The 12841-nt window shown below is 39.2% G+C and overlaps 8 protein-coding genes across 8 annotated transcripts; 4 read left to right on the forward strand and 4 right to left on the reverse strand.

Moving 5' to 3' along the window:
* Positions 1-781: 781 nt before the first annotated feature.
* On the forward strand, positions 782-1936 carry B0P05DRAFT_570793 (uncharacterized protein; the record flags this gene model as incomplete). The annotated part of the gene is made up of 3 exons (XM_051581334.1): positions 782-1007; positions 1224-1433; positions 1488-1936. The coding sequence occupies 3 exons, from the start codon at positions 782-784 to the stop codon at positions 1934-1936; spliced, it is 885 nt and encodes a 294-aa protein (XP_051435864.1).
* Positions 1937-2031: 95 nt separating this feature from the next.
* On the forward strand, positions 2032-4054 carry B0P05DRAFT_537510 (uncharacterized protein). Its single transcript, XM_051577739.1, has 9 exons — positions 2032-2196; positions 2238-2259; positions 2304-2396; positions 2441-2566; positions 2611-3277; positions 3322-3454; positions 3500-3646; positions 3695-3880; positions 3925-4054. The coding sequence occupies exons 1-9, from the start codon at positions 2119-2121 to the stop codon at positions 3943-3945; spliced, it is 1473 nt and encodes a 490-aa protein (XP_051435865.1). The 5' UTR covers positions 2032-2118; the 3' UTR covers positions 3946-4054.
* B0P05DRAFT_570795 (uncharacterized protein) lies at positions 4043-4690 on the reverse strand (the record flags this gene model as incomplete). Its single annotated transcript, XM_051581335.1, has 1 exon — positions 4043-4690. The coding sequence occupies one exon, from the start codon at positions 4688-4690 to the stop codon at positions 4043-4045; it is 648 nt and encodes a 215-aa protein (XP_051435866.1).
* Positions 4691-4749: 59 nt separating this feature from the next.
* Positions 4750-5320, reverse strand: B0P05DRAFT_537520 (uncharacterized protein). The gene has a single exon (XM_051577740.1). It carries the CDS (start codon positions 5250-5252, stop codon positions 4920-4922), a length of 333 nt encoding a protein of 110 aa, XP_051435867.1. The 5' UTR covers positions 5253-5320; the 3' UTR covers positions 4750-4919.
* Positions 5321-8683, forward strand: B0P05DRAFT_537523 (leucyl-tRNA synthetase). The gene is made up of 10 exons (XM_051577741.1): positions 5321-5983; positions 6032-6265; positions 6312-6419; positions 6471-6580; positions 6630-7277; positions 7332-7430; positions 7480-7669; positions 7712-7787; positions 7834-7928; positions 7973-8683. The coding sequence occupies exons 1-10, from the start codon at positions 5540-5542 to the stop codon at positions 8651-8653; spliced, it is 2685 nt and encodes an 894-aa protein (XP_051435868.1). The 5' UTR covers positions 5321-5539; the 3' UTR covers positions 8654-8683.
* B0P05DRAFT_57089 (uncharacterized protein) lies at positions 8665-9585 on the reverse strand. Its single transcript, XM_051581345.1, has one exon. It carries the CDS (start codon positions 9433-9435, stop codon positions 8677-8679), a length of 759 nt encoding a protein of 252 aa, XP_051435869.1. The 5' UTR covers positions 9436-9585; the 3' UTR covers positions 8665-8676.
* Positions 9586-9662: 77 nt separating this feature from the next.
* Positions 9663-11855, reverse strand: B0P05DRAFT_537527 (MoaB/Mog domain-containing protein). The gene is made up of 4 exons (XM_051577742.1): positions 11761-11855; positions 11130-11708; positions 10876-11085; positions 9663-10826 (listed from the first exon to the last, which is right to left on the reverse strand). The coding sequence occupies exons 1-4, from the start codon at positions 11816-11818 to the stop codon at positions 9736-9738; spliced, it is 1938 nt and encodes a 645-aa protein (XP_051435870.1). The 5' UTR covers positions 11819-11855; the 3' UTR covers positions 9663-9735.
* Positions 11856-11961: 106 nt separating this feature from the next.
* Positions 11962-12735, forward strand: B0P05DRAFT_570799 (uncharacterized protein; the record flags this gene model as incomplete). Its single annotated transcript, XM_051581336.1, has 1 exon — positions 11962-12735. The coding sequence occupies one exon, from the start codon at positions 11962-11964 to the stop codon at positions 12733-12735; it is 774 nt and encodes a 257-aa protein (XP_051435871.1).
* Positions 12736-12841: the final 106 nt, after the last annotated feature.

Consider the following 12841-nt stretch of genomic DNA (forward strand, 5'->3'; position numbering starts at 1 on the left):
GCATCTGTAAGAATTGCATGTCATTTTTTATTGTATTTCAATAGAATTCAGTTGTCTACATAAAAGACAGACTGCATATAGTTAAGATTTAGCTATTCAATGCACAATGTAGTTTTTATTGTCTTTACTACTTGACAATAAAGAAAATATAAACTTGAAACATAACTGAACAAAAACACCTTCATATTTACAGCATTTAATTCAGTACAAAAATAATTATAAAAAAAAGATACATATGTACATTTGTTAAACAGACAATACCAGGAACTTTGTCTCGCTTAGATCAAAATTGAATGTAGATCATCTCGCTCATGTGGTTTTTATTTTACGTTGCTTCTTTGTTTGACAAAAAATTAAGTTTGATTCAAAGGCTGTCAAACTTGGATTGACGTAGTACATGCCTTTCCTTTTCCTTGGAATTTATCTCTTTGACAAAGTATTAACTTGCCATTCATGGTAAGCTATGAAAGAAAAAAAATATTAGAAGCCATGTAATTTAATGAGTTACATAACGATCTCTGTTTCTCTGCTTTCTTTCTTTCGTGTATATACATGCATAGAGACGTTTATTTTGTTTTACACTGCATCTTGCATGGCTAATGTATCTTCTTCCCTCAGGATTTGTATTTCGTCTAGTATTCCTTCTTTTCTCCTCGTTTTCTTTTTCTACAAGTACAATCGATAAAGAATAAAGGGATACAGAAGGTATATAAAAGAAGCCAAGTTTATTGTGAATTTTTTTATTATCCTTCTTCATCTACACTCTTAAGCATACCAAGAAATGTATTGCAATTTTATCTCCCTTGGCTTAATTGCTAGCTCTCTTTTGTTCTTTACTGCTTCTGCTTCACCTCTTATTGATGTTGTTGATAACACTGTTGGCCTTCAAAACACAGCTTCTGACATCTTGAATGGATTGACGGTTGCTGATAACCTTAACTGTGCTCAAATCAATGTACTTAGCTCTGCTGATAGAGAAAGATGTCTTGCTGGTGGTGGTAACAACGGTAGTCGTGGCGGTTGTAGCACTGGTCGTTGCAATAACGGTGACAATCGCGGTAACAATGGTGGTCGTAGCAACAATGGTGGTCGTAGCAACAATGGTGGTCGTGGCAACAATGGTGATCGTGGCAACGGTGATGATCGTGGCAACAATGGTGATAGCGGCAACAATGGTGGCCGTGGTAACGGTGGTAATCGTGGCAACAATGGCTGCAATACAGGCAGATGCGATAACAACAGTGGCCATAGAGACAGAGGCAACAACCACGGAGGCAACGGTCATGTTCCTGCCAATAACCATGGCCCTCATGGAAACCGGGGAGGCCATGGTTATCCTGGAAAGCCTGGTAATGATGATGATTATCCTCGTGGCGGTGACCATAACCATAGTGGTAAGGGTTCTTGCTATGAAAAGCGTTCTCGTTTAAATGGTAATATATTATTCAATCATTCTCTTTTTTTTTTAACTCATTCAATCCTACTAGCTCGTCAAGAACCCACTCAAGTCAAAGGTACTCATGTCAATCTTGTTAATACCGCCAGTGATATTCTCAGAAACGCCAGAGTGTCTAACAATGCCCACAACCTTAAGGCTGATGTAGCTCGCCGTGGTCTCTTGGGTGTCAACCGTAACCGTGTTCGTGCCAAAAACACACTCAATAATATCCTTGCTAGACCCAGAATTAGCAACAACCTTAACAATTTGAGAGTCAATGTTCTTAAGGCCCGTAGCTCGCCTGCTGTCAACGTTGATGGTACTCGTGTCAACCTTGTCAACACTGCTCAAGACATTGTCAATGATGCCAGAGTCAACCGTGTAGCCAACAATGCCAATGTTAACGTATTAAGAAAGAGATTTTTGGAAGCATTGGATGATGTCACTAATGAACTTGGAGATGAAGGTGTTGTCTATGACCTTTTGGATGAAGCTTAATACTTTTAATAATTCACATAATAAACATATTTAATGATTTGTCAAGACTCAAAAAAAAAATTAAGGCGCCACAATTTTATAGAGCATGGGATACACTTATTTTCCACTTTTTCTTTGAGCAAAATACAAAGTATGAACTTGGCACTTTTACAGCCTATATAAAAAGAGAGAGAAAGTGCAATATGAAATCAGATCAAACAAAACCTGCAAACGGACAGAGAAAAAAGAAGGCAGCAAGAGCCTGCATTCATTGTCAAAAGGTAGCTTGTTCATCTGTTCTATTTGACTTATCCATCCATAGGCACATTTAACTTGTGATGACTGTAAGCCAAATCATCTGTGGATTCATCTTTTAATCTTTTATTAGCTCGCCCTTGTCAACGATGTATTAAGCGTAATCTAGCAACCACCTGTACTGACGGTGCAAGGAAAAAAGCAAAATATTTACAAGATATTGATGGTATATTTGTGATGTTACGTCTGTTTATTTATGAGACTGTATAGATACAAGTCCAATGACAGCACCGGGAACACCATTTAGTCCTCAGTCATCCATACAGACACCTAATTTAAATGCGTTTGTGCCTGAAGTGGTTTCATTTCAAGCACAACGCTTTTTGGATACTGCAGGTAAGGATGTACATTGCGATACTATCAAACTTATCAGGAATCAGGAGCACCTTCTATGACAAACAACACCACAGATACTTCTTTAATGAATTTAGATAATTTCAACTATGGATTCGGGTCTAATACAACTAATCTTGAATATTCAATCTTATCTAACATGCTTGGTTCTCCTCTTACAGATACCAACGTGTCTAGTTCAAATCAACCACCTACTTCAGCTGATGTGCTTAGCAATCTTTGGTCTCAACAACAACAGCAGCAACAACAACATCAACAACATCAACAACAGCAACAACAGCAACAACAGCAACAGCAACAGCAACAGCAACAACAGCATCAACAGCAATCACCTATTCTTGATTCAGTTACAAATACAGTAAATATAATACAGAACAATAGTGATACACCTTTTTTGTCTTCACCTAATCCTCCTCCTCCTCCTCCTGCGTATAACAATAACAAATCAGTTGCTTCCATTTCTTCTTCTACCATGGATACATCACAAATATCTGCTTCTGGTGTATCCACTCTTTCTGCTTATGGTGATGGTGCTGTCGTAGCTAATGTGGCTAGTCCAGTCACAACAAGTACGGGTCCATCTGTGAGAAGAAGAAATCAGATTGTTACGCCTGAAATGGCTTATGCTAGTGCAACAAAACCTTTTAGTTATGCCGATGGATATCATTATCTGATTAATTATGTCAAAACAAGGTAATGTATGTTTATCCATTTTTTTCTGTATTGACTTGAAATAGAATGAGTAGAGAAGATTTGATGAGAATCAGTAGAGCGCTGGCGCTATTTAGACCATCTGTCTTGGCTTCTATGATGAATTTGACTGAAGATGACTTGATCTTTACTGAGAAATGCTTACAACGTACATTATTAGTATGTATATATATATAACTATACTCATTGACTCACCCTGTATAGGAATATGAGAAATTGATTAGTTATTCAGGTACACCTACTGTTGTATGGCGAAGAACAGGTGAAATTGCTTTGGTAGGAAAAGAGTTTTCTTTACTGACTCAATGGTCAAGAGATATGCTCTTAAACAAGAAGACCTATATTTACGAAGTAGGTTGATTTCAACAGATACCATCAGAAACTGATTGTCTTCTTTAGCTTATGAGCAATCCCTCTGCTGTTGAATATTGGGAAAAGTATGCTTTGCATGCTTTTGATAACACAGATTCAGCCGTCTATAGTACTTGTATTCTTATCAGTCCTACAAAGCGAATTGTTCCTTGTACTTTTTGCTTTACTATCAAGCGAGATATCTTTGATTTACCGAGTGTTATTGTAGGCAATGTAAGTAATAGAACTAAAAGTAGCCATGGCTCATATTTTATTAGTTTCTACCTATCTTGAGCTAGAAATCCCATTCCATTTGCATCTCATTCTACCTTTTTTAACTACAAAAGATATCCCTACAAACGTATTTAACCTGGACCATGATAGAATAAATATACTTTATTGATAATAGTATTCAGAGGTTGAATGTCGATTAGAGTAAGGTACTTTGGTTTGATAATCTAAAGAACCAGAAAACTTTTTTTTGGTATCCCATTGAATACTCTTAAGACTAGGTGGTGGGTTATCACGGTACACATAACCAGCAGGAAGACTGGACTGATGATCATAGTGCTTCTCCAATGATTGGTCTCGGGATACAGGTTCATTGTCTTGTTGGTATGTGGATAAGCTATTAAACAGCCGAGCCAATTTGCCATGGCTTGAAGCCTTGAGTGACTGATCTTTGGTGTTCAACTGACTTGCTGAGCTGGAGGGTGTAGGTAAAGGTGATCCCTTGGGTGAATGAGCTGGACTGTTGCCAGCACTCATGGAATATTTTTCATCCAATTGGATTTGCTTTTGAGATCGCCGTACATCTTTGTTCACCATCAGCTGCAACTTTTGGTCATTTAAGAGTTCTGCTTTTTGCTTTTTTTGCTGAGCTTTTTTTGGAATGGGTTGCGTGTCTAGATCGTCTAGGATATCACCTTTGCTGACTGTGTCTTTTTTCCAGTCTCCATCTTTGGATTTATCGAGTAAGGTCAATAAAGACAAAATCAAGACAGGCTCAAGTCGATCAAACTGTGTTAAATGACATCGAGACATGTTGTATTTTAGTACTGTAAAGATACCAAAATACTCGTCCGTTAGTGTACGGGGCAAGTATTGAGCCACACAAATATCACCTATGCAGACATGGTTAGTACCCTTATTTCGTATTGTTTTTTTAACCTGTCTTTCGTATGGCTTTGCATTCAAGTATTTGACTCATTCTACTTTGACGCATCCTAATAGAAACGCATCAGTGTACTTCTATTATATTCAAACACCCATTTTACCATCGATACTTTTCTCCTTCCCATTCAAAACTCCATTCAAAACCAAGACGAGCTGTTTCACGAAAATCAATCAAGATATCTGTCTTGTTGTCGAAATGAAGTGTCATTGGTTTAACTCGAGACGTGGCGCTGGGTGCCTGTATTTCAACAGAGGCCTCAAATGTAACTGGATCCACTAGACTGACAGCATAAAACTTGGAGAGTCGGTGCCTGATTTTAATAAAGCAAAGTTGGCCCGTCTTTTTATTTTTAATGTCAACAATGGCCTTGTTACGTGGATGACTTGAGAAGATATAATGTGATACTACATGATCCATGGTTGGCGTCATTGTTGAAGAGAGAAAAAAAACAAAAAAAGTATTTATTTATATTGTATTCGAGGTAGGACAAGAAAACGTATCATGACTCTTTGTTTTCTGCATATGTTTTCATTGGCTAAATCAAGACATGAAACAAGGATCAAACGACAATTGCCTTTAGGAGAAAGCTTAAAATTGGCTTGATTTTAAAGCAATGGCCATAAGACATGCATTGTGCGGTAATTAAACTTTTCTAAGTCCTTTCTCGAGAAAAAGAGGGGGTCGAACTGAAAAAAAAGCTAGGGTTCTCTCAAGTCATGTTAAGGACACGATTACAACCTACTCAGATCCTTCGATCCCAGCGTTCAAGTACGTTAGTTGCTCACTACAGTACAGCTCAACGTCCATCGCCTGTTGATTTCAGTGCGATTGAAACCAAATGGCAACAACGATGGCAACAAACCACACGTTCTACTGATCCCAATAAACCCAACTTCTATACGCTCTCCATGTTTCCTTATCCAAGCGGTATGCTTCACATGGGTCATGTACGTGTCTATGCTATTAGCGATACTATTCAACGTTTTCGACGTATGAGTGGTTACAACGTATTACATCCCATGGGTTGGGATGCTTTTGGCTTGCCTGCTGAAAATGCAGCCATTGAGCGCAGTATTCATCCAGCAGCATGGACAACCAAAAACATTGCTGCCATGAAGGAACAAATGTCAAAATTATGTATTGATTTTGATTGGTCCAAAGTATGTCTATGCATCGAGAAGACAGTGTGCATTAACGCTCACCGATAGGAAGTAACTACATGTGATCCCGACTATTATCGCTGGACACAGTACATCTTTTTGGAATTGCATCGTGCTGGATTAGCGTATCAAAAAGAAGCTGTTGTCAATTGGGACCCAGTAGATCAAACAGTCTTGGCGAATGAACAAGTAGATCCTGAAGGAAAATCATGGCGATCAGGTGCTGTTGTCGAAAGAAAGAAACTTAGGCAATGGTTCTTTAAAGTGACAGCATTTGCCGATGTAAGCTTAGAATGAGGTCCACATTGTATTGACTGTTTTATATAAGGATCTCTTGAAAGACATTGACAGATTAGAACATTGGCCTGAACGAGTCAAGCAAATGCAGCGTAACTGGATTGGAAAATCAACAGGCGCAGAATTAGAATTTAAGCTTGTGAGTTGCATGAAATACCACTACTAAAACTATTGACACTATCAATCATAGACTTCAGATGTAGCCAAGGAACCTATTAAAGTGTTTACAAGTAGACCAGATACTATTTATGGTGTTCAATATTTAGTATTGGCTCCTGAACATCCGTTGATCAACAAAGCGTAAATCAAGAGGATATAAAAAAAAGCTTGCTCATCCTCATCTTGATAGGTGTTTACCTTTAAATCAAGCAGATCAAGTATTGCAATTCGTTCAAGACTTGAAAAAGAAACAAAATATGGATGAGGCAGAAGAAAGCAAGAAAGGTGTCTTTACTGGTCTTTATGCTAAAAACCCTTTTACACAAGAAGATATTCCTGTTTATGTAGCACCTTATGTTCTTTCAGACTATGGCACTGGTGCTGTCATGGGTGTACCTGCTCATGATAAACGCGATTTTGAGTTCTGCAAAGTCAATCAAGTGGTCGACAAAGTGAGATTTGTCGTTGAACCTGCTCTTCAAGCATTAGACCAACCTTTTGATACCAGTGCACCTTTTGTCTCTCATGGTGTCTTGACAGCTTCTTCAGGTCCTTACCAAGGATTGAAATCAAAAGCAGCTATCAAGGCCATTATTAAAGATGCAGAAAAGATGGATGTAGGTCGTGCTGCAACACAGTTTCGATTAAGGGATTGGTTATTATCAAGACAGAGGTATTGGGGAGCACCTATTCCTATCATTCATTGCCCTACGTGTGATGTTGTACCTGTGCCTAAAGAAGATTTGCCAGTTTACCTACCATTGGATGTTGAATTCTCTGGTAAAGGACAGTCCCCTCTTGCTCGACATGAAGCATGGGTCAATTGTAAATGCCCCAAGTAAGCTCTTGTTTGATCGCTTTGTCTGTGTTGATTGATGTATATTCCCTATAGGTGTCAAGGGCCTGCTAAAAGAGAGACAGATACCATGGACACCTTTGTTGATTCTTCTTGGTATTTCATGAGATACACTGACCCTAAAAATACGCGTCTGTAAGTGCTGTCTTTTCCTTGATTGATTTCATAATATGCCTGTCTCTAGACCATTTGATGCAGCCAAGGCTTCTGCCATGTTGCCTGTCGATATTTACATTGGTGGTGTTGAACATGCTATTCTTCATTTACTTTATTCTCGTTTTATTTCTAAGGCCTTATTGAAACAAGGCGCTTATCATGAAACACCAGAGACAAAACCAGGCCATGGTGAACCTTTCCATGTCTTGCTTACACAGGTAAGTTATACTCAAGACGTGTCGACTTCTGATGTCATTTAGGGTATGGTGCATGGTCGTACTTTTAAAGACCCCAAGACACAACGCTTCTTAAAACCTGAAGAAGTGGATGCTTCAGGTAAGGATACACTAGGCTATGGAACTCAGCTCATACTGTGTACTAGATTATGCTGATCCCAAAATTATTGCTACTGGCGAAACACCTTTGATCTCATTTGAAAAAATGTCCAAGAGTAAATATAATGGTGTTGACCCTGTCGTAAGTGTTTGATGCATGCTAGCACAAGTCTAATTCGCCCTTAGTCGATTGTCAATGCATGTGGTGTGGATCCTACTCGTCTTCATATCCTTTACAAAGCACCACCTTCTGAAGTGCTTGAATGGGAAGACGCAAGTATTGTAGGTATGCAACGTTGGCTTGCCAAGGTGCTTAAATTATCTCAAACCATGCCTCGTCTTGCCTCTGATGTGCCTTCGCTGGACCACATGTCTCCTGCAGAAAGAGACATGTATCGTATGACCCACCTCACCATTAAGCAAGTCACCGAAAGTCTATCGACTACGTATTCCTTCAATACAGCTATTTCAGACTTGATCAAATTATCCAACTACATTGCATCACAAACATTGACATCGCCTGTCTATCAACATGCTGTGCAATCCTTGGTGAAAATGATGGCTCCCATCACACCTTCTACTAGTGAAGAATGTTGGGAACTTGTAGGCAATACAGACAGCGTGTTTGACCAAGCATGGCCTACATGGAACCCTCAAGCCTTGGAAAAAGATCAATTAGATTGTGTTGTTCAGGTCAATGGTAAGACAAGACTCACCATCACTTTGCCTAAAGCATTGGCTGGTAATGCATCTGAAATTGAACGATGTGTTCGACAATCAGAAGCAGGACAGAAATGGCTTGCGGATAAGCCTGTTCAAAAACTCATTGTAGCCAAGAAGGGCGAGCTTGTGAACTTTGTAATTTAGTGTAAATTGTTTTTTTTTTATTATTAAATGGTATAAATCTTGTCTAGAAAGGCATGTTTAGGTCTTCGTGCAGCTATTTCTCTTCCGAGAGGAGACGGTGTGCTGTGGTAGGCAGCGTATTTTTTTATCTGCCCAGATACAATACCATAAAACCAATAGAGATGTAAAGGAAATACAGCGACAGCAACCATCCAAAGCATGTCTAATCGATGACTATGTTTCAAGGCGACAATCATGTAAGTATGAAACACAAGTCGCAACATAAAGAATGACGCGGCAAACAGTAAATCACATCGCCAACGGTCTCTAAAGGATCCCAAGGCTAATATCAGCGTAGGCAATTCCAATAAGCCATTTGTACTAAAGAAAGAAGATGATTGGCACCTTAATAACCAAAATAAGATACAGATGTACAATGGATGATGAACCCAGCCTGTCAAGACTGTAATCCTGCTCTTGTAATAAACAGACCCTAGTGATAGATCCAAGACCAAATAACTAATAAAGAAGCACACCATGGCAATATGTAGGTTGGAGTCAGTTCCCAATTGAGTCATATCCCATCCCGAGAGCCAGAATTGAATAAAGTAAGGTATAGAAACAACAGTACAAACCAAACTACTAGCAAACGTAAGGATCCAACTGATTTGTTTATCTGTCTTCGTAAAGCCAGTATGAATACAAAGGAAAAAGAACCCAATAAGGCCACTAAAGCTTAACAAGAAAGAGAATGGCACAACGGGCTGACTAAAGACTTGGCCTATTGTCAATTTGATAAGCATATTGTAAGTTGAAAAGAAAAGAAAGAAAACAAGCGACTTTATATATACTTTGACAATAGAAAAAAAAAAGGGAGGGGAGACAACATAGTGTCATATAGAATCAACTTCATTTATGCGCAATACATTATTCCGAATAAAAGGAGACATGCGCAAAAAAGGAGATGTTTTTTCTTGCCACTTGTTCAAGGAGAACGGTGGCAAGAAAAGAAAAGAAAAAAAAACTATAATCTTGTTCTTTGAATAGCAATGCATACATTCATTCTTTATTCTATCACTCCTTACAATCAACTTTTTCTGTCTTTATAAACCAAGTGCACCGATGAGGATGCAAGGGACAAGTGTTCCTTTGACAATATGCTGTGCGTCAGGAGTAGCCATAGGTAACTGTAGTAAGCCATTGGCATTTTTCATGCTAAGCATACGGCTACTTTGTTGCTTTCCTGTAGAGGTAGCTACTAACATACCATGATGGTCGGCTGAGACATACACACGATGATATTCAGGCCGACTGTCTAATTGAACATCATGTTGTATTTGAACCAAGAGCTGTGTGGAATCAGGTTGAGTCCAGCCGGCCATACGACGAAGAGCAGGCACGACAAACAGATGGAACCCTACAGTAGCCGAGACTGGATTGCCAGGCAAAGCAAACACAAGCTTGGGTGGGCGTTTAGGACCTTGGGGCACGGTAGCAAACGTAGTGGGTTTACCGGGTTTCATCAACACACGACCAAAATGAACTTTGGCTTCCAATTTCTGCTCCAATACAGGCTTCATGAAATCAGCTTCACCCATAGAGACACCACCTGTGGTGATCAAGACATCTGTTTTAGCAATGGCTTCTTCAAGTCGCTCCACCATGTCTTCCACCGTGTCATCCACAATGCCTAAATCCACAGCTTCAAAACCAGCTGATTGAACAGCAGCCATCAAGGTTAGTCGATTGGTATCTCGGATTTGACCTAGTTTTAAAGTATCTGTATGCATATGGTCTTGTACTTCATTGCCTGATGAAAGTACACCAATGCGTGGTTTGCGATACACCTTGACATGGCGCACACCTACAGAAGCAAGGACACCTAATTGACCATGGTCAACACGGTCACCTTGATGACCTACGATTTGATCCACTGGACAATCAGAGCCAATGTCACGAATATTGTCACCCGGTTCAGCCGTAACAAGGATTTCGACCGTCAGTTCTTGATCGCCTGAAGCAGAACTACTTATCAACTTGGTATCTTCCACCATAATCACAGCATTTGCACCTTCAGGCACCATACCACCTGTTGTGACTCGAGCAATTTGGCCCTTGCTTAGGGACTTGGTCCCAGAAGAAGAGGCTGCTAAAGAAACAGACTCAACATCGTAAACACCAGGACCATCTTCCACTAACAACATTTATATGAGCTACATCATGTTAGCATCATCGATGTTTACCATAAACAGCATAGCCATCTACAACAGAAGCACGATAACCAGGAACAGGTTCTAATGCCTTGACTTCTTTCTCAGCCAAGACATAGCCGGGCAAAAGTTGAGAAACAGGCATACTGATGATATTCAATGGCTTTGCATATTCAGTAATGATTTGATGTGCATCTTGAACAGAAACCAAAGGATAGGGGGAAGAACGTGCACGCCTAGACACTATTTATGGTGACTATCAACCTCACACACAAGCATACACTTACCTGGTGTCTCCAAATCAGCTGATTTGCCTGTCTGACTTGGATGCCCTTGACTATCATGGCGATGAACACAGGTATGTCCTCCAATAGCGGCTTTTGGATGCTGCATCTGATAGTGTAACTTATGGGTCACTGTTGTTCGATCCAATAATAAATCCAATGCATGAGGCAATATCTTCAAGACAGCCTCCATGTTTTCTTTACATGCTTTAGGACTACCGGGTAAAGTGATGATGAATGTCTTGTTGCGAATGCCTGTTATAGGTCGAGACAAAGCAGCAAAAGGAGTGATAGTCAAGGATGTGGATAACAAAAGTTGGGTTACACCAGGCGTTTCCTTTGTCAAGAGTGGCTTGATGGCTTCAGGTGTCCTATCGCGTTCTGCAAACCCAGTGCCGCCTGTCAATAAGATCAGGTGGAGACCAAGTTGGTCAGACCAGTGTTGTACTGTTTTACGAATATCGTGTATATCGTCGGGTACAATGGTTTGTTGCTTGACAGCAAAGGTTTCTTGAGGCAAGATCTCGAATAAGACAGGTCCACTTTTATCAAGTGAGTTGTCTTTGGAAGCTGTATCGCTTACTATGCAAAAACGATTAAAATAAAACTATCTTCCCCTTTTTTTTTTCTTTACCTGTTAGAATACCAACTGTATAAGGTAAAGAAGCTACAGAGGATAAGTTAAATAGCATTGTTTATTTTTCTATTTTTTTTTTTTTTTTTTTTTTTTTTTTTTTTTTTTTTTACCTGCCATTCTATAAAAAGAGAGAAAGAAACAGTAAACACTTGAATTTTTTTTCCCTTTTTCTTTTTATATATATACATATATTTTATCATGCTAAGTGCTTTTACTGCTTTAGTGAGTGTCTTAATACTTGTACCAACCATACCACTTGTACTATATGCTATTGGTCTGTTGTTACCTTCAAGTCATATTGTTTCCCGTTCAACAAAGTACAATACAACAGCTGACATCTTGTGGGCCATCTTAACCAGTGTGGAAGACTATCCTGCTTGGCGTTCTCATATCGACCGAGTTACTGTACGTCGTGATGAATTTGAGAATGAAATCAATAAATACGACCAAGATAATCGCCTTACCTTTGTTGAATATACCAAAAAAGACAGACGCACAGTGGTAATGCATGTTGAACAAGAACACGCACGCAAATTATTAAGAGTATTGGAAGAAAGACCTTATATTGCCCCTGGTGGTGAACAGATCAAGAAATCATCTACATTCAGTGGTTCTTGGACATTTACTATTGAGCCTGTAGAAGGAGAAAGAGCAGTGATACTCAAGATTACAGAACAAGGAGTGATTAAGAAACCTATGGTGAGAGTATCTCATATGCTTTTCTTTGGTTATCATCGTCGTATTGATCGTTTTATGAAAGATTTGGCTAAAGAAGTTGAGTTGGGTATCCTTGATAACATGTCTGAACAACAGCAACAACAAGAAGAAGAACAACAACAACAGCAACAAGAGGAAGATTATGAAGCAGGACCTGATGATAGTGTTCTTTTACCCTCTAAACATATGACAGAATCCAAACTTCTTGATAAGGAATGGGATATGATGAATGAAGTCTATGAAAAGAAATCCTAATTCTCTGCTTTAATAAAACAAACAACAAAGAAACCACTTGTTTGACTTGAGATAGGATCAAAACGTAAACAGTTGGATTCGATTTCTGACTGATAGGCTTCATTCT

The sequence above is a fragment of the Gilbertella persicaria genome, assembly GCF_025201335.1.
Source record: "Gilbertella persicaria strain CBS 190.32 chromosome Unknown B0P05scaffold_15, whole genome shotgun sequence".
NCBI lineage: Eukaryota > Fungi > Mucoromycota > Mucoromycetes > Mucorales > Choanephoraceae > Gilbertella > Gilbertella persicaria.